At 37.1% G+C, this 27,361-nt stretch overlaps 1 protein-coding gene across 1 annotated transcript in view; it reads left to right on the plus strand.

Annotated features, from left to right (window-relative positions):
* The window catches only part of MYO16 (myosin XVI), a 463,175-nt gene that overhangs the window by 153,460 nt on the left and 282,354 nt on the right, over window positions 1-27,361 (plus strand). Inside the window, exons 12-15 of the mRNA XM_058548472.1 lie at window positions 1,271-1,336; window positions 9,905-10,032; window positions 15,152-15,257; window positions 23,090-23,207. Coding sequence (XP_058404455.1) covers window positions 1,271-1,336; window positions 9,905-10,032; window positions 15,152-15,257; window positions 23,090-23,207 — 418 coding nt within the window. The remainder of the gene's footprint in view (window positions 1-1,270; window positions 1,337-9,904; window positions 10,033-15,151; window positions 15,258-23,089; window positions 23,208-27,361) is intronic.

Genomic DNA, 27,361 nt, shown 5'->3' on the forward strand with positions numbered 1-27,361 from the left:
TCATACCAAGTATACCTTTAGTTGCATCTCACAAGTTATAATATGTTGTAATCAAAATATTTTCTCATTTGCATTATGATTCCTTTTTTAGGCTCATAGGGTATTTGCAGATGTATAAGTTCCAAACATTTGGTGATTTTCTAGGTATCCATTATTCCTCTCTGTTTTAATTCTACCATGATCAGAGAATATATTCTGTGTAACTAAAATCCTTTAAAGGTAGTGAAACTAGTCGGTGTTCAATTTCAAAGAATGTGTATTCTGCAGTTGTTGTAACAGTGTTCTATATAAATAAATCGATCAACTTGGTAATTACTTATTTCAAAATTTTGTCTGCTTATTTCATGAGTTACTAAGAAAAAATTGTTAAAATTCCCCACTATCATTATGAATTCATGTTTTTCTCCTTACAGCTGTTTTTGCTTCATATGTTTTATGCTAGATTTTAGTCTCATGGAAATTTAGAATTGCTGTATCTTCCTGATTGATTTATCATTTTATCATTGTGAAATGTCCCTTTTTATCACTGGTATTGCTTCTTCCCTTAAAGCACATTTTCTATGAATTGAGTATTGCCAAACTACCTTTTTTGCTATTATTGTTTGCATGTATATCTTGCTTCATCCATTAACTTTTAAACTTTATTCGCCTTTATAGTGAAAGTGTTTCTCTTTAAAGTAGCACAGAGTTAGTATTTTAATCCAGTTAGTAATCTTTGTCTTTTAATTAGAGTATTTATTGGCTTTACATTTGATTTAATTACTGATGCATTTGGGTTTAAATCTATCATTTTATTATTTGATATCTATGTGCTCCATCTGTTCTTTGCGCCTTTATATCTCATTACTGGTCCTTCTTTAATTGAAAAAAGTATCTTTATTTGCTCTCTGTGCTTAATTAACTTTTCAGTTATACATTTTATTATTATTCTGTGGCAACATAGAACTCATTTCCCTATTTACATCCTCCAGCATATTTTGCCGTGTGTTTTAATTTTATATTTTATATTCAGTCTGGTTCTCACAATACCCCTTGAAGATGCGAAATTCTTAGATTTCACTCATTTAACTTTTTATGTGTTCAATGGAACAAGCCTATTGGTTTTATTTTATTTGAATTTGACATTTGTATTTCTTTGTTTACAAGCTTTTAAAACAATTCTCAAAATAGTAAATTGATTTTTACTTATTCTATTTTTCACAGTGATTTTTAATTTTGAAAGTGCTATTTATATGGTTCAAGAACTATTTATATCCTTTTCTTTTAACAGACTTTTATTGGGGATATCCTCTTGCTTGTTAACCCATTCAAAGAGCTTCCAATTTATTCCACTATGGTGAGTATAAAATTTAAAATATCATTTAATAATGTAGAGTAGCACTCACCAGACATACCTATTTGTATCAAATGACTGATTAAGAAGAGAAACCAAACAGTAGGTAAGGTCAACCTTCTCAGAAAGTTCTAAATTGAGTTTGCATAATAATAACTTTAATTTATTCTGAGGCAACACTAAAAAGAAAGTTATTTTATCAGAAGATTCCTTTACACTTATAATGCGTGCTTCTTCTATGATTGTAGTCACTTAGACAGACTTCTAAAATTAAATATATATGACTATGTTTTCCATGCATTCTTGACTAATTCAAGACCAGTTGGTTTAGAGTCCTTATTTGAACATGATGACTCTTTGTGGAAAAGTTCTATGATGTTAAAGCAGTGGGAATAAGAAAGGATAATATTGCATTTATACATTTTTCCAAATGACTTGCCCGTTTTAATTATGAGACTCTCAAAATTAAGAGAAATTTCTTTTGGAAAATTATTCCAGGCAACTAAATGGTTTTTCTTTGTTGTACTTTATTTTATCCAAATTTTGCTAGACCCATAAAAGGAATTTGAGATATTTAAATTTTGGTTTTAATTTTTTGACATATAGGACTGGTCTTATTTTTATTTCTTTTTGTGTCAGTTTTTAATAATTGTGTTTTTCAAGGATTCTCTTCATTATATTTAATCTTTAAAAGTTTTTGGCATAGAATTATTCATAATGAAATTTTTTTAATTTTGTATAATTTTGAGTGATTTCTTTCCATTCCGTATGTTGGTAATTTATGCCTTCTCTGACTTTTTAAAATAAATTTTCTAGGAATTTATTAATTGTATTAGTCTTTTCAAAGGCAAAAATCTTGACTTTTAATTTTTTTCTGTTGTATATTTATTTTCTATAACTGATTTCTGCTTTTTATCTTTATTGTTTTCTTCTTTCTACCTTCTTTGAGTTTAATTTGATAGTTGTTTAAGTTGTATAGGTATATCATTGACTTTCTGCCTTTCTTTTATAAATAAGTATTTGAGGCTTTTTATTTTGCTTTCAACACAGCTTCACATAATGCTACATCTTTGCTATTTCACAATTTATTGTTCAATGTAAGATATTCTCTCTCCTATTGTGATTTCTTCTTCACTGTATAAGTTCTATAAAAACATAAACTTAACTTTTTTCTATATTTTACATTTGTTTCTCTTTGATCTACAGTCTGGATATACTGACTGAGCAGGTTACTAATTCTCTCCTCTGCTATTTTGACTCTGCAGATAAAACCATCTATTAAATTGCTGATATCAGTTATGTTATTTTTTTGATATTAAAATTTCCATTTTATACTCAGAGATTCCAGTTTGGTGAAATTCTTTATCTAACCACCTATTTTCTTGAATACATTAATAATTTATTTTAAAATATGTGCCTGATAACTCTAATAATAATAATAATTATTATTATCAATCTAATAACTCTAATACTAGAAAATAATAGTTCTAATCTAATCTAATAATAATATCTACTAATATCAGGGTCTGTCTCTAGTATGTGTGTTTTTGTTCGTTGGTTTTCCATTACATGGATGTATTTACTGACATTCCTGGAAAATGTTGATTGAATACCAATCCTTTTATATAAAAAATTATAGAAGCTGGGATGGTGTTATTTTCTTCTGAAGAAGTTTTGATTTTTTTCTCCTAGTGGGTGCATAAATTATAGGCAGATCATCTTGACCCATTTAAGGCCCCTTTACTTTTTATTTGTCCTTACGCATAAGGCGTTCTCCCTTACAGGTCTCAATTGAGAAGCTGGGATGATGTCCATCTAGGCTTTCCTTTTTACTGAGCCCTGACCTTGAACTGATGTCTCCCCAGCAGTGTGAGACTGCTGAAATCTCTGCTTAGCTTTGTAGACACTTACATTTACTTTCTATGAGGCCTCTGAGCTTTACTCAGCAAAGTGATCATGTCTGATGAGAAAGAAGTTATGGGGAAGAACATTCTCCAAGATCTCGATCCCTGCAGTCCAAGCTGCTTTGGTGATTTTCGGAGACCTCCAATTAGATGTTTAATTTGTATTTTATCCAGCTTTTACAGTTGTTCCTGGTGAGGTAGTCTGATACCAGTTACTGCATTATAGCTAAATGATAAAATAGGCCATATCTATTTTTATTGCATTGGTGTCAGAAGATCATTTACCTTCAAATGTCTAAGCTTGGTTGGAATTCTGTGGTGTTATTATTTAATTCTGTAAGTGTCTTTCAGGGGTTGGGGAGGGAATACATGCTATTTAAAGTTAGCTTCTGATGAATTGTTCCTGGCTTATATTACAGTGTCACGTTTGACTGTAGAGTCAACAAGAATCTTATGGTGAGGCAAAAGTCAGTTTTAAATAATTGAATAAAAAATATATACATGTATAACTACTATTTAAATGCTTCTATGGCTCTAGAGGTCAAATTTTAAATGTTAGGGAAAATTTAACACAATAAATTGCTGTAGTATGGCATTACCTGTCATATTAAATTGTATCTTGTAATGGAAAACACTTGTTATTTTGTGGTTTGTTTTTAGGGTGTCAACAGTATGGCAGTTTTATGGCTTCAAATAATATGTTATATTTGCAGTTCTTTTGACAATACACGTTAGTAGAGATAAGGAGAGAAACATTAAGAGACATATTTCTGTACTGATGTAGAAATAAGATATAAAGCATTGAGGATTTTTGCCAGAACAGTTCATTAAAACTTAAAATGGTGAATGCAACATATAAATTATAGGTATCATCCTGTATATCCATCATTTCCAACTGACTCTGGCATAGAATGTAAGAGGAAAATAAATATATTTAGGTAAAATATGCACTGATATAAAGCTTATAGTAAAATTACCCACTTTTTACACTTCATAATGAAATTTAACAGTGTCTAGTGCTTTTGGAATTCACATACATTGTGTAGACTCAAATAGTTTTACTTTCCTGTTCTACAAGTAATAACCCATAAAATTATAGTTATTAAGTAGATACAGGGACTTAATTTTTAGGTTGACTCAGTGGGCATCCTCTGTAGTAATATCTGTACCGTGTAATTTTAAACCAGCTACTTGCATACTCAACCACATTACAATTAATCTTATTGTCCTATGGGGCACACAAGAGAAAGTTTCATTTCTTTTTGTGTGTTTATTGATTATAACTATATATATGTTTATTATTTTAAATGATAAAGTTTTTGTTTGGTTTCATACCGTCCTGATTAGTTTAATAAAAGAAGACGATAGAACGTTGAGTATGATCATATCTGTAAAGATTGTACAGACTGGGAGAATGACTGCTGTGTTTCATGTTAAAAAGGAAACCTCCACTTGCACCCTCTTAGTCTCACTTTTATTTTGTTACCATTAACTGTGTTATATTAGGCCTTTGCACAATATTCCTTTTTATTTCTAGCAGGTCATTGATCATGGATGTAGAACAGCCTTTGTGGCAAACTTCCTTCTGAGATTAATATAAACGCATGACAGCAAGCAGCCCTGTCCCTTAGATGGCTTGCTGCTGTAAGCAGTGTTGATCTGATGCTAACAGTCACTGAGAGAAGTGGCACTTACTGGGCCAGGAGGCAGATAGTTCTAAATGAAGTATAACCAAAGAGAAGGGTTCATTATTGTGCCTCCCATTTATGTTGAAGGCAAATAACATCACTCATTTTAAGCATGAAGAGGTAGAGAAGGAGAAAACAGAGAAGTTGGCAGGTATTTCTGAATAGGCTTTAGGAAAAAAGTAACCTTATGATCAGAAACAAGAATGCTTCATCAAATCAGCAAACATTAATTGAGTCTATTAAATATAATGTTGTATTCAATATTTAGGGATGCTAAGTAGGAGTCTCCTTGTACTTAAGAACTGCATAGACATTGTAGAGACAAAACATAAATAATGGTAAAAAAGTAATCACAGACTTCACTTGTAGCTGAAGGCAGTAATAGCAGGATAGAGGGTACACTATTAATTGACAAGTATCAGGTATTAGGTTAAGAAAGGCATTTCAGTCTTGAAGAATGAGTAAGATTCTGGTGAGGGGAGAGGAGGTGTATTTTGGAGAATTGTCTAGAGCCACATTATGGAGATGAAAAAATATAAGACCATGTAGACGAATGCGCAGAGTAATTTGATAAAAACGAGAAGTTCAAAAAGTTGAATAAGTAAAATCTGGTTTAGGCCTAGATTATAAAGCTAAGTTAGAGAGTTTGGGTTTTATTTTTAGAAAATAAAGAAACATTGGGAATAAAAAAACAAGTCTGATACAAATAGTGTTTATAAGTCTGTTACCATCAGTTTGAGAAAAAGAGACATTTAGGCAAGAAGACTAAATAAGTATAAACTAAATTAATCCAAGAGCAACGTTATCAGGGCCTAATATGGGGGCTCTAGGAGTGGGCAGAAAGAGAAGTTGAGTGAGTCTGTGAAAAGACAATAAGAAATATCCACAGAGTAATTTTATTTGAGGAATGAATAAGAGGAGAAAGTCTGCTGAAGACACAGGTTTTGAATTTGCGAGTCTGGGAGAGTAAGGATGTCTATAACAAAAAAGAAAATGAAAAAAAAGAAATTCATGAGGAAAAACCAGGTTCAGGTGAACATATGAAGTTTTTGGAGGTTAAACTGAAATAATGTTGAGACACTATATTGGGTGCAAGATTAGAAATAATTCACATAGATATTTCATTTTGTAAGATTTATTGGATTTGCACCATGTTTAAGAATGAGGTAGAAAAAGAGTAGAAAGCAAAGGAGATGATAACAGGAGAAGGAGGGGGAGAGGGAGATGAGGGGGTGGGGAGACAGCAATGACAGGGAAGATGGCGGCCGCCAGAACCAGGTCTAATGTATTGGTGAAGAAGTGATCAGAAAGGATGAACATCTTGGATGTTTATATCACTGTGGAAACCAGTGAACAAATCAATGTCATGGGAGTAAACACTTCAGCAGTAAATATTCATTGGCCCCTCACACATCAATTTCGAGACCTTTCTCAGATCTTTCTTACTGTTACCTCTACTGTGGAGTTTACAAACCAAAGATGCATCATCTTGAAATCTCGATGTGCAAAATAGTGACACCATTCAGGATAAAATACCTGTAGATAATTTCTCAAGATTGTATTTTCGAGTACACGTGATACAAAGCTGATCAGTACTTATTCTCCTTTCAGCCTCTAATTGGCAGTGAGATTAAGCTCTCCCGCTGTGTAATATGGCGTCTACTGTGTAATATGCGAGGCTTAGGGCTGTGTTTAATTTCAGTTTCCACTTGCTGTTGTTCTCCTAATATTCCCATTGCCAGGCATGTTCGAGTTTGACAAGCAGCTAGAGTGGCTGAGCAGGGCTTATTAACTATGGAAGAGTGGAGCTGGGAAGGAAGACGGTAGCTAGCATTGTTTAGGGTTTATTACATGGCAGGCCTGCTACAAAGGGCGATACACATAAATATGATTTACTTATCACATTTAGCTCAAAAGGCAACCCTCTAAGAATTATTATTTCCACTTTTCAGATGGATAAACTGAGACTAAAGGAGATTAAATACGCTTTTCAAAGTCTTCCATGACTGGCAGAGACAAAATTTAAATCCAGGTCATATAACTCCAGAGCAAATGCAGGACAGACTACTCTCAGTGACACAAATGCTGAGCCCAGAGACACATATTTATTAAATTATGTTTGATCCTGTGCAAAAACGAGCACATTTTTTTTCAGAATATGTCACCTATATACAGGTATATAAATAATGAGTAGAAAATCTAGTCAGGCAAGTAGAGTGACTTATACTTTAGTGTGAAACCAACATACCATCTATGCCAAGTCAAGCCCTTGGCATCAGGGGGGTTCCACAGGTTACCAGGATCCTGACACTGGGGGCTTGTGAATGGCCCTCTCATAAGGTGTGGAACTGCATGGTTGGCTTCAGAAATCAGAATGCAGCAGAATCCTGTAATCTCTTGGCAGTTTATTTAGAGGCATCATGCACAGTGGAAAAAGTGAGGGAAATGATCCATAGAGAAGGACCTTATCCAATGGAAGCAGAGTCCAGCAAAGAGAGAGAACCCCAAATGAGGGTGATGAGATGCCATCTCATTATGAGCTAAAACAGAGCACTTAAAATTCCCACGGACCAGAATCCTCCTGTTCCCAAATGATGCAGATGGGGAGAGAATAGGTGAAGTGGAGAGAGAAGGCATGTGGGAAGGAAAGTGACTCACCCTGACGGTATTTGCTGGGCCAAATAACAATGTGCAATAATATTGATAATAATAATGATAAGCAATATAAAGTCAGATAGCTTGTCAGTCACTCATAAAACTAGAACTGCGTGAGTGAAACTCTTCACGGTTCTATAGAAATAATTAAATAGAAAATACATTATTAATATTCTTATTTCACATTTACATTACTTACACAGCATAGAGCCAGCATCAAGCAAAGTATTACCAAGTGGTAGCAATAGAATATTCTATAATATAAACTCTAATAGCACATGAAAAGGAGATTTACAAGAAAGGGGAGCTGAGAAAGGTTATTAGTTTGATCACCATGAAAAAACTTTATTTAGGCACTTAAGATCCATTGCCAAATCTAATCTCTAGTAAAAATTAGCCTAAAGAGAATATGTAACCCCAAACAGGTTTGAAACAGAATAGGACCCATCTACACTCCTGGGTCTCTTGTCTCTCTTTGTTTATAACATCTAATGAAATCCTCAGCAGGATTTGACAAAGTAGGTTGAGTTTAAAAGCATTGTGTCAAAGTTATATTAGGTCCATGTTGGACTTTGGAAGAAGTGAAATAGTCTTAGTACCAAGTTTAAAAAAAAAACAGATATTTGTCCTGCAAGAGAAAAAAGCTGGGCTAAAACTCTTAGTTGGTTTATGAATTATAATGTATACATCACTATCATTAATTATTTTTATTATTTGTTTTTAATTTTGGAATAATTAAAAATACAAAAATTTCAAGTATATATGGCATTTTTCTGGTTACCAGAGAGTTTCTGCATCTTTTCTCATATTTATTGGCCATTCTTTTCCATTTATATTCTTCACCCAATTTTCTATTTCATTTCCAGTTGGTCTTATTGATTTGTAAGAGTCATTTATAAAATACTGGTAATGTATTGATTAGACGCACAGCTTGTTCACCTCTGTCTTTGCTTGACTTTTATTTCTTTTATTTATTTATTTTTTTGTGTGAGGAAGATTAGCCCTAAGCTAACATCCGATGCCAATCCTCGTCTTTTTTTGCTGAGGAAGATTGGCCCTGGGCTAACATCTGTGCCCATCTTCCTCTACTTTATATGGGACGCTGCCACGGCATGGCTTGACAAGCGGTGCGTTTGTGCGCACCGGGGATCCGAACCTGAGAACCCCGGGCCACTAAAGCAGAGCGTGCACAGCGGTTATGTAGATGGAATCTTATAGTATGTTCCCTTATGTATCTGATAGATTCCACTCAACATTATGTCTGAAATTCATCCAACTATTTATTGTTGCTGTAGATCATTTATTCTACTTATAAAAATTCTTGCCCTTATAATTTTAAATAACTGCAAACTCATGGAACATTTGCAGATAAATAGTACAAACGACTTTTTTCCTCAACCATTTTCAAATAACTTGCAGGCGTGTTGTCCCATCAACCTTGAAATATGTGGGTTGTGTGTTTCCTACAAACAAAGGCATTCTCCTGTGTAACCTCCATACAACCATCAAAATCAGGAAATTACCACTGATGCACTGCTCTCATGTAATCAAGAGGCCTCCTTCAATTCTTTCCTACTATCCCAGTAATGCCCAGTTAGCCAAAGATCCAGGCCACCGTCACACGGTGCATTGAACCACCAGGTCCTTAATCTTCAATGTGGAGCATCTTGGAAGATACAGGCCAGTTATTTTGTAAAATAAAAATTAAGTTTGTCTGATATTTCTTCAAGACTCAGAAGTCTTCCTATCGTTTAGTTTTTATTCTAATGTAATGGAATTCACTAGAATCTCAAAAGGACTAAAAATACGGGCATTGAATCACCATGGCAATCATCATAAATCACTGTGTCACTAAAATCAGGTTAATTAAATTTTGTTTTTCTGAGAAATTTGTAAATTCACATACATTTTAGCTGCAACTGCCTTGTATTCAAATTAAAAATCCTTGCTATATTATGTTACTGGAATTAAATGTTGCTGAGAGAAATTGTATTTGATATAAATTACCACAGTTTTAGTTTACTTCATGGATATCTATTAAACTGGATTTTTGTAAGTTGCTCTTCTTAAAGCCAGGAGAATAAGCTAAAGCCTGTGAACCAAGTAACAAAGGATCACATGTATGCTGCTGTTTTGTCATTATGAATGCTTAAAATGTGATGAGAAAGGCATAATGTTGCAAATGTTTTGTAGTTATAAATGAGATTCAAAATTAGAGATTTCTTCGCTTCTGTGTATTGGAAATAAGTCAACTGCAGCATGAGGTAAAGGATCCTGAAGCCCTTTCACAGAGATGTCTGTCTTTCTGCTGCGCTGTCCTGCAGGTCTCCCAGCTGTACCTCAGCAGCACGGGGCAGCCCTGTTCCTCTCTGCCCCCTCACATCTTCTCCTGCGCGGAGAGAGCCTTTCACCAGCTTTTCCAGGAGCAGCGGCCCCAGTGCTTCATTCTCAGGTGAACCACCCCTCACCCCAGTGCAGATGCTCAGGTTTGCCCTGGGGCTTGGCGTTAACTTTGTCCTCCTTCCTTACGGTTTACGTTTATTTACTTCCTCAGCAGTTTGCAGTCCAGGATGTCCTTGTAATAAGTACGTTTGATTCCTTACAAAGGAGAAACATCTTTGTTATTAGAAATAGCCCCAGGTGTGGCTGGATCAATATCGACACACTTAACCTGAAACTCAATTCATTTTGAAGATTTACAACTTAGAACCAGAGTGCTTTTGCTTTCAAACAGACAACACAGGCAAAGAAAGGCACCCCATATTAGTGAAGTTGTACCACAGTTCTCCAAGAGGTGGTACTGCCCCAAATATAGCTTCTTACCTTGTAAATGTGTTTTCCCACCTGCTGCTAGGTACTTACCTTTGCTCGTATGTCACCAAAGTTATACACCCAAAGTCATTTTTTATTAAAATGTAATGGTGGGGCCGGCCCGGTGGCGCAAGTGGTTAAGTGCGGGCGCTCTGCTGCGGCGGCCCGGGGTTCGCCGCTTCGGATCCCGGGCGCGCACCCACACACCGCTTGGCAAGCCATGCTGTGGCTGCATCCCATATAAAGTGGGGGAAGATAGGCACGGATGTTAGCCCGGAGCCAGTCTTCCTCAGCAAAAAAAGAGGAGGATTGGCAGATGTTAGCACAAGGCTGATCTTCCTCACAAAAAAAAAAAATGTAATGGTGACTTTAGCTCATAAGTATTACGATGCTCAGGAGGATGAGTTACATAGGAGCAAAAATTCTTCACACCAAAAAAAAGTGTGCCACAAGGGGAAGTGAAATATGATTATGTATTAATAGAGGGGTAAAGAAATATTTAGGTATTACAATGAAGTCTGCATTGAGAATTATGTTTTATATTAGGCCAAACCTCAGTGTGAGGGAGACTTCTGTAAATACTCATGGCTTTGCCTTAGGTATCATCAGTAGTGTTAGTTGAAAACTGACCATGTAAATAAAGCGTTGCACAACCCAAGTCAATGTGAAATGAAAGACTGTGAGGATGGAAACCTGGATCGAGTCCCAGGACATTTAAATATTTAAATAAGCATTTATTTATATACTTTTACATTGTTGATTTGATCACAAATTCTATGGAGGGTCAGACGGATAAGTAGCAAACTTCAGTGTTCTAATTTTCAAAATAGCGTGCAAGTTTTCACACTTCTTGGGAAGTGTCCAGGGGTAAAAGAGGCACTGGAGGGGTAGCCCCTCCCATTCTTGAATCAAGCAATTCTAGTTTCATCTGCTTTGTCTGTTGAGTTTTCTGGTCTGACTTTGATAAAAGAGAGAAACACTTTTTTAATCCTAAGATTGTGGGGTATGTATAATAGTGTTGACAATAGTATCAACTAATATTTATTGAAAACTTACTAAGTGTCAGACCCTCCACTACATGCTTTCCATGTATTATCTTATTTTTTGCTTTAGCAACCTTATAAGACAGATATTATTATTGTTGTTATTATTACTGTCACCATTATTTATATCAGGTGACTGAGTTTTAGAAGAGTTAACTAATTGGTTCAGGATCTCATGATTAGTAAATAATGAATCCGGGATTTGAGCCCAATGGTATGAATTAGTAAATGATGATTAGTTAGTGTAAGGTCTAGTGGATGGTGTGTCAGGGATGTGAGCCCTGTAGTCTAGCTTCTGAGCCTGAATGAGGCTGAACCACTCTCATAGCCAGGCACCAGTGCGTTACTAGCCTCCTGCTGCTAACCTAAGGAGGCTTTCAACAGCCCACCCCATCTCCCCTAATATGAAAGTCACAAATCCATGGATTTATCTAAATTCTTATTGAATTCACTTGATTCTAAAGCAGAGCACTCCAGCTGTTGCTCATGGCTTATGAAAGACACTGGTCTTTAGCAAATCATGGAGGAGCCAATGGATCCATATTCTTTGGGAATCTGCCTATTGTAGAGTTCACAATGTCTAGCAAGTTCTTTCAGTAAAGAAACCTGTTTATCTTTATTTAACCCAATGAGTTATATGTGTATTTGCTCATGGAATTATTCTTCCAGTAGGACTTGTTAATATTCCATAGAACTAGTATTCCTTTGGGACATTTTGTAAGGCTAAAGTTGCCGTGTATCAACCACTTATTCTGAGAAAAAGAATTCTTCATTCAAGGTTCGAGAGGGTATCACCTGGTACTGGTATCCAGAATCAAAGAACAAATCTGTGATCACAAGGACTGCCTATTTTAGTCATTCTCTTTCTTCTTTCAGGATTGGTGTTTTCATGTCACTTCTCTACCTGCTTGGTTGTCTTGACTAAGATACGGCTTCCTCCATTTATCATTAAAATTAGTAAATTTAGGATTCAACTAAATATATTGCTTAAAGATTCATTTATGGAGTGCCTGTGGTGTCTCATAACTAGCATTTACAAAGGATAATTTTTAGGATTGTGGATCAAAAACTCAAATATTCCTGGAATAGATGTTCTATAACTTAGTACTAGGCCAGAAAAATTTTAATTTTATTTCCAAATTTTAATTTTATTTCTTATTTTGCTGATAATTTTAGGCCCCAGTAGCACACAAGGCTTCATCTTGAAGAATGGTTTTTAATAATTTTCCGACCTTTGTCCTGGGTTATAACTGAGAGTTTGGAGTCCATCATAATCTGTCTTACTTTTAATTTCCTGAAGGCCTTGATAGATGGTTTTAATTAATTGTTTGAGCATGTATGACAAATATCCATTATCCTAATAGTATGCTGAGCAAACCTAAATTAATGTTATATGCTGAACACACAAGTAACTTGTGAAATAAACAATATAGGGTCTGCCTCTGTCGCTTACAGGTTCAGCAGGCAAGACTGTTCAAATAAGCTTCAAAGTCTAGGTCCATGATTGTCACAACCCAAAATCCTCTGTCAGTTTCTATGTTAATCATAGACTTAGATTTTCAGATCAAGGAATGTTTCTTGAACAAGTTGAACTAAGATTTTTAGTTTTAACCTGATATCCTTTGGAGCCAAGCCTGTCATATCCCACTTTTTCTTTTATTTCCTTGTATTCTCAAAATTTAAATGAAATGTGGCCATTTTCAGATTTTATGAGATGGCTAAAATGCATGTGACTTTAGCTAGCTAAGAGAGTTGATCATTTTCTCTACGCCTACATCTGGTAATCGAGTGAGTACAATGATGGGGAGAAAGGAGAGGGACTCACCTAACCACGAGGTCAGCCCCGTACCCTCATACTCCTCTGGGTCTCCATACCTGCAGAGACTGTGTCAGCCTCATTCACCACTCTAGACTCACCGTCCATTTCAGGTTGCTCAATGGGTGCTCGGGAAATCTTGGATGAGTGTTTAGTGTTGGATAAATGCTGCCATCTATGCTACCCCTTGTCCTAGAATCAGCTCAACTCTCACCTCATCCAGAAGTCTTCCCTGGTTCCCTCCAGGAGATGCACCTGCTCCTTCACCTGCAGGCGCTGTGCCCCATGGGATTGTAATTATACATTATGTATGTACTTAGTGTTTACTGCAGAGTATGCCCAGCAGATGGCACAGGGAGCGGTATCTTTTCACCTCTGTACCCCTGAAGCCTCACATAGACTCTGGCATGTGGTAGGCCTGCAGTAAGTTTCATTTGAAACAATAAGCGATATTTTCAAAAGGAAAATGGCATTTTCAAGATCGATCCTTGCATGAATACAAGCAAAATCTCTATAAAAACAAGATTCATGAAACATCAAACTATTTTGCTGGGTAATAGAATTTTTGTAACAAGAAATATAATGGTAGAAATTCGATTTTCACCATGAAAGATCTAGGTTGTTTCTACTCTAAAATTAGGTTAAAAGAAAAGGTTTTTGAACCCAGAAAAGGAGCTGCTTGTTATGTGTGGGTAGCTGTCACCAGCTCTCCTGAGGCTGCTTGGTGGTAGTTCTGAATGTGGTTAAATGTTTACGGTCAGCCCAGATGAGGAGAATAGAAGCATTCGTTAACAACTTGAGACTTAAAGAAAAGAATTAAATTTCAGCTTCTTCTTTTCTGGCAAACACCCTTTAATCAAATTTATTAGAATAAATGTTCAAGGGAGAAACCCGAGAAAGCATTATTAAAAGGCTTTATATATTTTTTCAATTTTTTGGCTATTAGATGAATAAAGACTGTTTTTATGAGTATTCCATCTGGATGCAGTAGAAACCTTATTTTATCTCAGACCACTTTGGTATAGTAATTATTGTACAGAAATTTTATGTTAACCCTAAAATTTGTGTAGTGTCAGGAATATAATACAGTTATTTATAGAAATTAGGTAAGTTATGAAGTATGCTTGGGAAATATCAAAAGTATTTTCATTAGCAATAGCAAGTTTGGTTAGTGCTTGTTTCCAGATTCAAGGAAAATGGAAAACATAGGATGTCAGAACTGCCAGCAGCCTCCAGAGGAAACAGGCCATCTTGGGATCTGCTGCATGCCAGGCACTCTATTCGCCTAGTCACATCTGACCATCCTACCAACTTGGTTTTAGCAGCTGCATGCTTTATGTTTATTTCGGAGAAAAGAGAAGGAAAGCTCAGAAAGAGGTAATGACTTTTCCAAGGAAGATGTAGTGTCTTTCCTGGAAGGCGGAGAAAGATCTAACAAGGCCAGGCCGTGTGATTGTAACACATGCCCCTCCACGGTAGAGGGCTGTCACCTTGGGACCAGCTCACCGACTTTCACTTACGAAGCTGAGGGCAAGTGGATGGTGTCTTTATTTTCAGCCTAACGCCTTTCTGCTGTAATTCACCTACATGTGTGGGTCTACACTGTAAGATATAGGATGGCAGAAGTTGCATCACATTCGTGGTCCCAGCATCTAAAACACCATAGGGCTCATGATATAGGATATATGTGTGTGTGTGTATATATATATATATATATATATATATATACATACACTAAATATTTGGGATGAGTGAATCAAATGAAAGAGTTAAATGATACCGTAAATTTATTCAAAATTTCTCACCACTTTCGTGTCTAAGAATTATCTTTGGGTATTTAATTTTTTTACTACATTCTCCAAAACAGTAAACTTGTGTTTTCTCCCTCTGCTTTGTTTTAGTGGAGAAAGAGGATCTGGAAAGTCCGAAGCCAGCAAACAAATAATGAGGCACCTGACCTGTAGATCTGGCTCCAGCAGGCCTATATTTGATTCCAAATTTAAACATGTAAGTTTCTTGTTTGGCTTGGAAAATATGTTGATCCAAGAAAAATGTAATTTGAAAATAAAGGAGGATATCCTAATAGACTGTAAGTTTGACCATCAGTTGATAAAAATTTGGGGAAATAAAAAATTGAGGCCTGGTACAAATTAAAATTATTCTAGTGAAGGTTTATTTTCTTGTATATGTTTAAAAATATTTTGAACATACTCTTTTTTTATGTTTGCTCAGAACAGTTGGATTGAAAACATGTAATATAGTTAGATATTTTTGTTGTTCACATAGAAAGTGCCACTTTGGCGTGTAGGTACATTTTGGGGGATTGGCCCGATAAACAATTTTTGTGGCAGATTATTGAGAGCTGATAATAAAGTTTCAATGTATGTAAAAGAATTGATAACAGTAAACCTTAATGACATTGATGAGTAGGTTATAAACCTTCAACCCCAAACCTGATTTCAAGTTATATTCCCTAGCACTTGCTTTTCTTGGAGACACCTTATCCTGTTACTTCGTCTTCCTAAAATACTGCCAGGATTCAAAGAGGAACTGAAAAGAACTGTTAGCAGCTAAGATAAAGTAAAAAAATTTCATACAATAAAACTCAAAAATTTTACTCAAGGAGACACCTACAGGTGCTTATCCAGAGACTGATCCTCTTGTTTTTACACAGTTCCACCAAGTTTTAACAGGTTGTTTCCAGGTCACAGCAGATTGGAAGAAGAAACTCAAGGATTACTAGAAGACTCCAAATACAAGAGGGAACCCTTCGCAGCAGGGAACAGACAGAAAGACAATCAATAACCAATCAAGAAAATGGTCAAAACTCAAAAGTGTGCTGCTCTGGGAGTCTCTCAGCTGTGTGGAGAGCTGAGCCTCCACATTTCAGCATTTTTAGTAAATCACTCTAGGGTAATAGGAGTTCCTGATGATTGTTCTAAGCTTGAGACAAAATGAGACTCTTATATATGCCCTGTTACTTTAGGGGACTTGGGGTCCTACACCCTTCTCTTGCCGGTGTTCACTGGGCCCCATGATTGGGTCCCATCTGTATGCTCTCTCTCACCATCCTAATCTCATCCTCCTCTTCTTAAGATGCAGACCCACCTGTCCAACAGCCTTCCTGGACATCCCACAGTGCGTCTTGAAGACATCTCCAAAGTTTAATTCACTCTTTCCCCTCTCCCAGCGTTCTCCTCCCAGGTGGCCCAACACAATAAGTGGCACAATCATTTCTTCATTTCCACAGCCAGAAACCTGGAATTCACTTTGGCTCCAGCCTCTCTCTTTTCCCCACACAGTCACAATATCTTGTCAATCCTGACTCTTTAGGATCCATCCAATTTTCTTCAGGCCCATGATCATCACTATCGTTGAGACCATCATCTTCTGTTGCCAGATTTTCTTCAAGAGTCTCCTAATGTGTTTCCTTGCTTCCCCCACTCTCAAGGGTCTTCTGATGCATGTACATGTAGCTGGTCTTGGTTGACAGGGCAGCTCTGCTCCCCAGCATCAATCAGAGCCCAGGTTCCTTCTATCGCATTACTCTGTCCTTCCCCAGGGCACTGCGAGGCATCTGCATTGCAGCTCAGAGGAAGGGAACAGGAAGCCTGAGAGCAGGGAGAGACGCATCTTGGAAGGAGGAGGTACATCACTTCTGCTCGCAGTGACAGGCTTGGACTCAGCCACTTAGCTGTGCAGTTAGAACTTATCTCTACCTAGGCAGCTGCGTGCTCAGCTTCAACTGTTGATTTTGATGAACTACTAGCGGGTTGTGTCATAACTCCCTTGCTCTAAACCATTGCATGACTCTCTTTCCCTTTGGATCAAGTTCAGTAAGTCAGCACGGCCCAACATTCTTCAGGATGGTATTGTTTTCTTCTCCAGCCTTATAGAATTGCTTCCTTGTTCTCTTATTCTTGCTGAAGCCACCTTTGAACATGTATCCCTTCCAAACTAGGCCATGAGGTCTTGTTCATTCAACAATATCTATTAAGTGGCTGCCCTGAGTTCAGAGATACTGCTTAGTGCCTGCCACATGGTAGGAGCTCAATTTCTAGGTGGTAAATGAATGAATGACTACAGAAATAAAACTGTGTCAGTATTTTAGCACATCTAGGAAATATTTATTTATCCCAAACCTAAATTAACTGACTCTGATGTTATCAAATAAATTTAATGTGGATAAACCATTTGTATGTAATCAGAACCCTGTAAATTTTGTGTTGTGTGTGTGTGTGTGTGATTTATAGAACCAACATTGTTGTTTTCTTGAATCTGTCTTACCTGCCTTTAGTTACACAGTGGGAATTTTCTCCTTCTCTCTCATTTTTTTTTTTTTAAATAATCATCATTTATTTTTTTGGTGGAAATTGGGGAAAATGTATCTGTTCAAAATTTTTAATAATTATCTCTTAGGCCAAGAAATAATTAAACTTATATATCAAAAATTATGTTCAATTCCTCACACACACACAAGAAGAATATAAGTTTTGATAACAATAAATCAACATGCTCTTGTATAACACTCAAGAAAATGTCGTCCGTATATGTATATCATTTCCTTGACCAAAAAAATGCGTCGTACATATCATAGGTCATGTTGTACCCGTACACATTCTGTCTTGACACATATTTCAAAGTGAGGTATTGCAAATAAAACAATGCAGTCTCAAATTTGCACAGCTTGCCCCTCCGGAACCTCCCCCATACAGGCCTCACTGCAAACACGTTTGCGGAAAGACACCTGCATGTGATTCAGCAGTTTTATATTTAAAAGTGACTGCATTGGAATAAAAATAGTTGCTGTTATCTTAGATCCTTCCCCACCACAATGCCATCTGAAAGCCCAGATGTTAAACATCTGAAAACCTGTTGCATGATGTCTGTTGTGCTGTTTGTGTTTGGTTTTGTGTCACCTGCCCTCTTCATCTCATAGCCGCAGAGCAGAGTTACTTCTGCCATGGTGGTGTTTACATGAGAATATTCTGGAAATTTTAGTATCAGATTCCTCATTTAGAATGAGAGGAACTTATATTTAATGTATAGATTGTTATACAAACATTTTCTACTTCTGAGTAAGAAGCCCTTAAAAAAGTAAATCTGCTCTTATGGATTCCCAAGCTTATGCCTGATAATGGAGATTTTTCTCTCTATGAAGAATGCATAATCAATCAATTCTGCAATGTATCTGTGGTATCATATATGTTCATTAATGACTTTAACTCATAACCATTTACTGAGCTCACACTATGTATCAAGCACCTGCATAATTCTATAGCACAGCTCAAAATACTTTAACATTTCGGGTCAACTTGGGAAGAATAGCATAAACTATCTTCTTTGTTCAGATATTGTAATACACTGACTACTGACACTTAAGGATTAGAGAATTTATAAAACAATACGGTTATAAAATAGACTCAGGTTATATAATAGAATAGCAGGATCTATTGGCTTAACTGTAATGATAAAGAACAGTGATCCCGGCTGTAAATTATAGACTAAAACAATCACTTATTAAAATGATCCTTTGAGAAAGAGCAGGCTGTGTAATTTCTAAAATGCATTCCAGATTACTTTATGTAAACTGGCTTTGCATTTTAGCTTAAGCAAATACATTCTTAGCTGTATTTCTTTGGATAAGATAGATTTAACTCTTCCAAATCAATTAGCATTTGGGAATCAATATTATAACATCAATGCAAATGTCAAGCAAAACTACTTCTAATTCATTTGTTTTACTCATTTCTCAAATTAAGGATGTCATAAATAAGAGATTTCTAATCTCATGAAGTAATACTGCCCAGGTTTGAGGATGGCTTCAACTTCACAAACCAAACTTTTTTTTGGTTTCCCTTTAAATTATCATCCACATGAAGATCATTCAGTGTCCAAGATGTTCTTGAAAATTGCCCAGCCACAGTTTTTGCACAGAGTCCAAGTGTATATGTGAGAATTAAATACAGTCATTGGATAAATTTATGAATAGACTGTAAATCTTTATAACATCACAGAGGTTGGGTGAAATTATGTACATTTAAGAGACGAGCCAGTATTTCCTGCATGAAAGAAAAATCTAATTAAGGAGATGAGTAGAAAAGAGCATCCTTGGTATATGGAGCTGTTTAGTAGAAGGCTTGAAGTTCAGTGCACAATGAGATGAAAAGAACCTCTGTTAGGTGGCCGTGAAAGGAGAGAAGCCAGTGAGCTGAATTAGAGTGCTGGTTCAGCCGGATTAGACAGTGAGACCTCACACTGGCAGACACGGTGCAGGATGCTGCCACATGGGGCATGTGCCCAACCGACATACACAGGGATCTCCCATCGGGAGATGCTAGATGAGGCTAGACCAGACAGTTTTGCCCTGGACCCTAGTATAGTGTGAGAGAAGAACAGTCGTTGATCAGTTACTCTGATCAGCAGTTACCAAAGAATAAATAGTGAACGAAGGGTGGAGACATAAGAGGAAGGACGTATTGGGATGGCCAATCGTGAGAATTGTGCAGAGGCTGAGGAGTAGAGCGCACTTTCCTTGTGGTTTACATTGATGGCGTAATTGAAGATTTATAGATTAAAGATTATAATCTGGAGCGTGGGGAGCAAAAGACCAAAATGAAGGGGTTTGGGAGCAAGTGGGCCATTTATAAGCTCCGTGCTGCCGTGGTGAGCAGTACTCTCCAGGACGGGGTGCAGAGGGGAAGAGAAGGACGTGTAGCTGGCTTCTGGAAGGTGAGGGAGAGCCCAGCGCTCAGCTCCAGAGATGATTTCTGGTAATTTTATGCAGGTGATACACATAGTCTTAAGGGAAGCACAGCCGTGATGCTTCAGAATTTTAGTCTTTCACTCAGTTGTCCCATCTTAAAGGTCTGCATGGGTTACACTCTGCCTTTGCTGTGGGCTTCGGATGTGCTTTCCATGAGGGGCAGATGGTTTGAATCCTGTCACCATAAATGTTGCTTTTGTTCCCTGTGCAATTTCAGAGCAGCTAAGGTCAGTTACGAAGGCCGTTGTTTCTAATCCCTGTATTTGGATTTCACACTGTGGGAGCAGGGGATTTTCCATGGCAATAGGTTTATTGGAACAGAAAAGTCATGTTTTGGGAAAAAAAAAAAAAAGCTGCCTGGGACTTTTTACTAATTCTGGCCCAGATGAGTTTCAACTTTAAGAAACATTCAGTTCCATTCAAATTACTGAAATAAACATTTATTGAGCAACTGCTTTCACAGAGCAGAGTAATGTGGTCAGCTTGATTAAGCTGTTAGTTCTTATTGAAGAGGCCACAGGTTTTTACTATTAAAAAATACAAAAGGTTAACTACTACTATGATAATTGCACATAACTTTTAGCAATTTAGCAGCATAACTATTAAATTTTTTTAGAAAAAACACCATGTGACGGACATAGAAAAAAATCGTGTCAATAAAATTTGAATCAGTACGTACTGAGGAAATATATACTTACATCTTTTGCCTGTACATTTATGTAAAGTATTTTTACTGCACCACATTCTCATTATTTTTTTCAAAGTCAAGGTGAACTGTGGAATCATACCAGTTTTGCATTTTCTCGATATTTCTCTTAACACATCTGTTGAGTGCCACCTATTAGTCAAGTGGCTAATTGAAGATAGAAGCCACTGTTATTTCACTGTCGTCAGTACGTTAGTCTTAAATTATGGGCCAGCAGTGCGCAGTGACAGAATGCCATGTGAGTATATTTTGCTCGATGGTTTTAGTTTTATACCTTATATGTCTTGACTGTTTTTCTAGCGGTAAAAGCCCTGTACTGCAGTGATGAGACACACTAGCTCTGCAGAGAGGGTGCTGGGGTGCACATCCCAGCTCCACTATTTACAAGCTCTGAACCTTGGGAAAGTTACATGATCTCTCAATTTCCTTTTCTGTAAAATGGAGACACTAGTTGTGAGGATTAAAAGAAACTTATGTATAAACACATACACATACATATATAACAATTATATCTAATTTTTATATATATAAAACTTTATATTCATATATTTATATATAATTTATATATATAAAACTTTAGAATAGTACCTGGCCCATAGTAAGCACAATATAAATGTTTTCTGTTGTTATTAACAAACATAAAATTAATCTGTGTTGTTAACTGACTGCTTTCTATGTGCAGGCACCAATCTGAGAACCTCTTACATCTGACACTGGTAACTGCTGAGGGAGTTGATCCTGTGTCAGAATAAAGAAGATGAGGTTTGGAGAGTTCATGAAACCTGCTCAATGTTATATAATTTGTCATGAACAGAGCTTGGACCTGGGGCAGCCACTTCTCAGTCCAAAGCACATGCATTCCTCTTTACCTCTTCTTTGGACACATGTCATCAATTATTGTTTATGTCCCTTTTCTATAATAATAAAAAAACAATGTATTATCAGATACAGCACCAAAATAACTAGAAGCCAAAATATTTTAAAAAATTCATTGCAATTCTTTTTATGAATTTTTAAACAATTGTTTAATATAGTACTATGATTGTTTAAAATGTGATCTAATTACACTATTAATTTCACTATATATTTATTTAATATTAAATTATTGGAAAAGAAGGAAAAAATAGGACCTTCATAAATACTGTTTCATATTATTTTTCACAAAACATTTCTGCCATCACTATCAATTCACTGTTATGATCTTTAAAATTAGGATATTATAAAAAGACCTAAAGCATAGGGTTTCTGTAAAGATTCAGAAGTTTGAACTTCAAAAAAACCAACGTTTTAATATATTTCACTATTACCACAACTTTTAACTTTTTTGATTTGTGATTAGAATCAAAGTGCTGTTTTATAATCTTTCGAAATATAAACTACTTCCAGGTTAATTGAATGTTTTAATCTAGCAGTTCCCAGAAAATTGAAAGGTAGGAGCAAAGTATTTTGTTTTTAAATTTAGAATAAAATTCTCAAAAAATACTGTCACCGGATTATAAGGAACAACTCAGTGTATCAAATATTGTGCTCCCTCTTGTGGCAGAGGCAGGAAGTGCACTTAACAGTCATATCTTGAATCATTATCATTATCTCAGACACAATCAATTGTGAGAAGAAATGGTGTTTGTTCTATAGTCAGTGTTTAAGGAAACATGTCAAGAAAGAATTTCAGACGCCAGTTTGATCTGAGGAGATTTATGAAGGGCATTTTAAGCGGCAAACTCCCCACTTGTGAAAGCGAGCACACGGAAATAAGACACACTGGATAAAACGGCTTCGTCTAGAATCCTTACTCCTGTTTCTGTGGGAAAGAATGGGTGGCATGGAGCAGTAACAGGGCAGAGGGACGGTTGCGGCTCAGGGTAGAGGAGTACGTGTGGCAAGAAAATAGGGCTTCAAGAGGAGGTGATAAGCCAATGTTTAAGTGCATTTATTATTTTTAAAAGAAATTCTGACTATTGCTTATATTAAGTCTAATTCCTCCCCTCCAAAGCCACAAAAACGTTTCTACTGTTCTTTTCAAGTTTAAAAGTTCAAATAACATGTGTTGAGTTGCGTGTGTGTCTGTGTGTGTGTGTGTGTGTGTGTGTGTGGAGAACGTCCTCCTCCACTTACACTGAGAGGAAGGCGAAGTGAGTGAAGTGAAGTCTCTGTCCATCATGATCTTATTAACATTAGCTGCAGTTTGGGACAGAGGATGCTAGTCATTTGCGGTTGAGGAAAGAGTGACCTCAAAAATCCAACATGGTGTTATATGATCCATAGAGAACCTCTTAGATGATGGCATATTCCCTCTATCTCTGCTATTACTCTCCAATTCCATGGAAAAACATACATAGTTCAATAAATGTTTCTCTCTTACTACAGGTCATGTGCATCTTAGAAGCCTTTGGACATGCCAAGACAACTCTTAACGATCTGTCCAGTTGCTTCATAAAGTATTTTGAACTACAGTTCTGCGAGAGGAAAAAACACTTAACTGGAGGTAAGTTTAAAATCAACAAAGGGAGATCTCATGCGCTGCCAGAAGAGGGCAGAGCATGACCAAGCATGGCAGTCACAGGGCGTTTTGTGCACGCCTGTGTGTGTGTCTCTGTCTGTGTGTGTGTGTCTGAGATATCGGGTTATGAGTTCTAAAAGTATTGTGAGTTGAAGATATTTTGAAATGAAAGTGAATCTTTTCAAGATGATTATTGTATAACCTATGTAATATGGAATCAAACCAAAAATAGTTGAAATGAATCATACTTGCTGAACATAAAAATGAACTAAACTGAAATAAATTATAACTTGAGTATATAATTTCTTCATACAACACACACTGAAATCTATTTCAAATAAAGCTGAATCTATATTTTTAGAGTGATTGAATTAAAACAAATCAAAACATCAAAATGATCACTCAACTAAACCCAAACAGAACTGTTTCTTATTGGTTTAAATATTTAATGTGTTCTTTATGAAAACCTCTTATTTAAAATTTAACTAATTTAAAATTCACCTAGGATTTTACATCTTTCTAATCAAAACAGATTGTCCATACAAATTAACAATATAAATACAATTGTAGGTGGAATACCTAATCTACTTGGAGGAATAAAGTATTTTAAAAACTTTTATAATAACTGTCAGCACACAATTGCTAGTTGTAATGATTTTTGAAAGAGATCCATTTTATTTGGCATTTTCAGATTACCTTATCTTCTCTTCAGGAAACAAAAGTTAGTTTTGACCATAATTTAGAAAGAAAAACCCTATGTTTTGCAGTAAGTGTATGTCAAAATCCCGTTACTACTAAATGAAATTTGGTAAAAAAAAAAAAAATATATATATATATATATGCATAAAAGGAGTAGGAAAAGATAATTTTAGATGTTGACATTAGAGGCTGAGATTCTGCAATAGGAAAGTTATTTTTTTAATCCATGGCTAAGAGTCCTATTTGAAGGTCTACTGTTTTAGGAAGACCCTGGAGGGGAAATGTCTTGAGGCACAAACTCTAGTCTTCACGTCTTAGTGTTAAAACACCCCAGTGAGAGCGTCTCTCCAAGGGAAGGGCTCATAACATGATGCTTCAGTTATGAGCAAAGTTCCCCCTGAGCTTTCGGGGTCGGTGGTGGGAGCCAGAGAAGCTAGCTGTAGGAAGTTCCAGAAGCAGCCTGTTCCAGCCCCTTGTCACTCCAATGTCTGACCCAAAGATAAGGCCTACGAGCATAACTTGGGAGCTTGTGAGAAATGCAGAATCCTAGGCCCCACTGCAGACCCACTGATGGGGACTCTTTTTAACAAGATCCCCAGGTGATTCATACAAACAGTGAGGTTTAAGAGGCGCTGTTCTAACCCGAACCCAGGTAGCGGCTGGCCATTCAGGTTCATGCACAGTTGGCCTGGAGGAGAAATCGCTTATCTGGGGTATCACTCGCATGACATTTTTCCCCTTGATTCAATATTCCCTTTACCAAGAGGAGGATCCAATAACTGAAGGTCTTATCCATTACTAATTTTGTTTACTTTTTTTCTGGATAGAATTTAACATGTCCTCTCCAGGAATGTTAATTTAGAAAAGAATTATATACATATATAAAAAAACGAGAAAACGTTGCAGTGAACACTTACTGATGGAGCCTTCTGTTAATCAGCAGTCTCTGTTAGCACGTGGTCCCAGCCGCTCAGCATAATCAAACCCACAAACGCCTCTCAACGCGGCGTCTGCAGGCAGCGCACTGTGACACAGCGAAAATAAATATTCATAAAGATGAACACGACGCACCTCAGGTCCTGAAATGCCCTCTGAATCATTAAGGAGATGTGAGCACAACTTCAGTACACTTGGAGCATAACTGGGTTTATTCTCCTCTTAGGAAAATAGCAGTCCAGGCTTCCATGGGCAGTCTCCCCCTTCCTCCACTTTCCATATCATTTTTCCTTGCATTCTGTTCTCCTAATTAACACCCTTAATCCAGTCCGTATCACCTATGTTTGTTTGTTTGGTAGCTTCCTGCTGTGTTCTTTTAAAAATCTGGCAAAATGATTTGGTGATTGTTTTTATGTTTTTTTTTAAATTAAGAATAAAACAACTGCTAATAAACAAACAAACAAATACAGCCAGTGCTAGATGAGACTGCATGAATAAAAACGTGATGCCTAAAACATTAGTGGGGGGGGGGGGCGCGGTCTGAAGAGGTCGGAGTTCTTTGTTTCCTGTGTCTAAGAGGAAAAATAGAAGGAATATGTTTCCCAGGAGTGTGAAAGCTCAAGTGTCATGTCCTTGGAGTGGGCGTTGAAGAATAAAAACATTTATACTGAAAAAGAAAAGACACAGGGAAATAGGACAAGTGGCTTCCAATATTCACTACCTCGTGGAAGGGGTCCTGAGGACAAAGATCTATTACGAGTACCGTCAAGAGTTGGTAGATGTTCCAGAGAAGGAGTATCTTCAATTAATTACAAGAACTTTCCACCTTACTTCCTCTTGTTGGAGACATGCTTTCTCACCCCAACACTGGATGCGCTCAAGCAGGATGAAAGAGGAGACACCGACAGTGCTAAAAATAGTCCTACCCGAGCTGGGACTCTTGGACTAGATCATTCTGAAGATGCTGCCTGTGCTCCCCATTCTCCAAGTCCACATATGAAGCACTCTGTTAACTGTAGATCAGATGCTCTGAGTCTAAAAGAGTGACTGATAGCGTTTCTTGGCCCCTGGGGCCTGTCAGCGTAGAATAAACAGGGTTGATATGAGAATGCCAGAGAGTGTGTTAGTATCCAAGTGCTGCTGTGACAACACAGCACAAACTTGATGGCTTAAAACAACAGAAATGTATTCTCTCACAGTTCTGGAGGCCAGAAGTCTGGAATGAAGGTGTCAGCAGGGCTGTGCTCTCCTGGATCTCTCCAGGAGAGAATCTTTCCTTGCCTCTTCCAGCCTCTGAAAGTTGCTGCCAATCCTTGGTGTTCCTTGGCTTGTAGAGGCATTACTCTGGCCTCTGCCTTCCTTGTCACAAGGCCTTCTCTTGTGTCTCTCTCCTCTTCTTATAAAGACACCAGTCATATTGGACTGTTCATATTAAGACCCACCCTACTCCAGTATGATTTCACCTTTTTAAAAAAGTGTATTCTATGTTTTATTGGACACTTACATGTTTATACTATTGTGTTGGGTGTTAGCTCAAAAGTAAATCGGATGAGTCCTGCCCTTAAAGGCTTGTAGGATAGTGGAGGAGCTAAGCCTTGTCTGTCTTCCCCACCAGAGTGTAAATTTGTGCTCATTGCTGTATCCCCAAGGTCCAACACAATGTCTGGCAGAGTCAAGTATTCAATAAATCCTGAGTGAATGAATGGATATAGGGCCAATTGAGCACACAGAAGTAACGTAATGTAGGGTAAGAAGTCGTGAGGGCTGTAAAGGAATAGTGGATTGAAAGCTCTGGGTGTTTGTAGGTCTTTGTTAGATTCCAAAGAGCCCGGGAAGCTGGTGTTATCACACTGACCTCAAACTCCAGAAGCCTTGGCTCCTACGCCCGATCCTCACACTGTGCCTATTTCTGTGACCTTGATCAAACTACATAGACTCTCTAAGTGTTATCTGTAAAATGGGAGGGTTAGACCACAGAGACCAGGCAGAAAATGGACATGAATGAGGTAGAATGAGTGCAAGAACACCGGGGGGGCTGGGCAGGTAGGGACTGCGCAGATCTGGAAGGCACACCCCTGCAGTCTGACCTCATCCCCTGTAGAAGATCACCGTTACAGGGCCTGGGGGTAGGACTGAGGCATGTCTTTTTGTGGGACACAATTCAACCCACACAGAGAAGAAGGAGAGATCTACTGTGTGAGTCTTTACTTTTCAAAATCATTTTCAGTTCAAGAACAAGCATCATCATCACCCCTCGAAACAGGCCTTGAACACTTTAATAAGGTACAGGTCAATGTGACACATCTGGTTAGTGTCGTCTGTTGCAGAGACTCCTTCTCTGAAAGAAAAGTAATAGGTATAGATTTAAATTATTTCACACAATTTTTAAGGAGAGATGAGTCACTCAAATCAGTCCCCTGTACAAGCCTTCTGAATTATATGTGTCCGCTAAAGTAGTTAATCCAATTGGAGTAAGGTGATTACACCTCAAGCTACGTCAGATG

This window comes from Diceros bicornis, chromosome 9 (genome assembly GCF_020826845.1).
Source record: "Diceros bicornis minor isolate mBicDic1 chromosome 9, mDicBic1.mat.cur, whole genome shotgun sequence".
Taxonomy (NCBI): domain Eukaryota; kingdom Metazoa; phylum Chordata; class Mammalia; order Perissodactyla; family Rhinocerotidae; genus Diceros; species Diceros bicornis.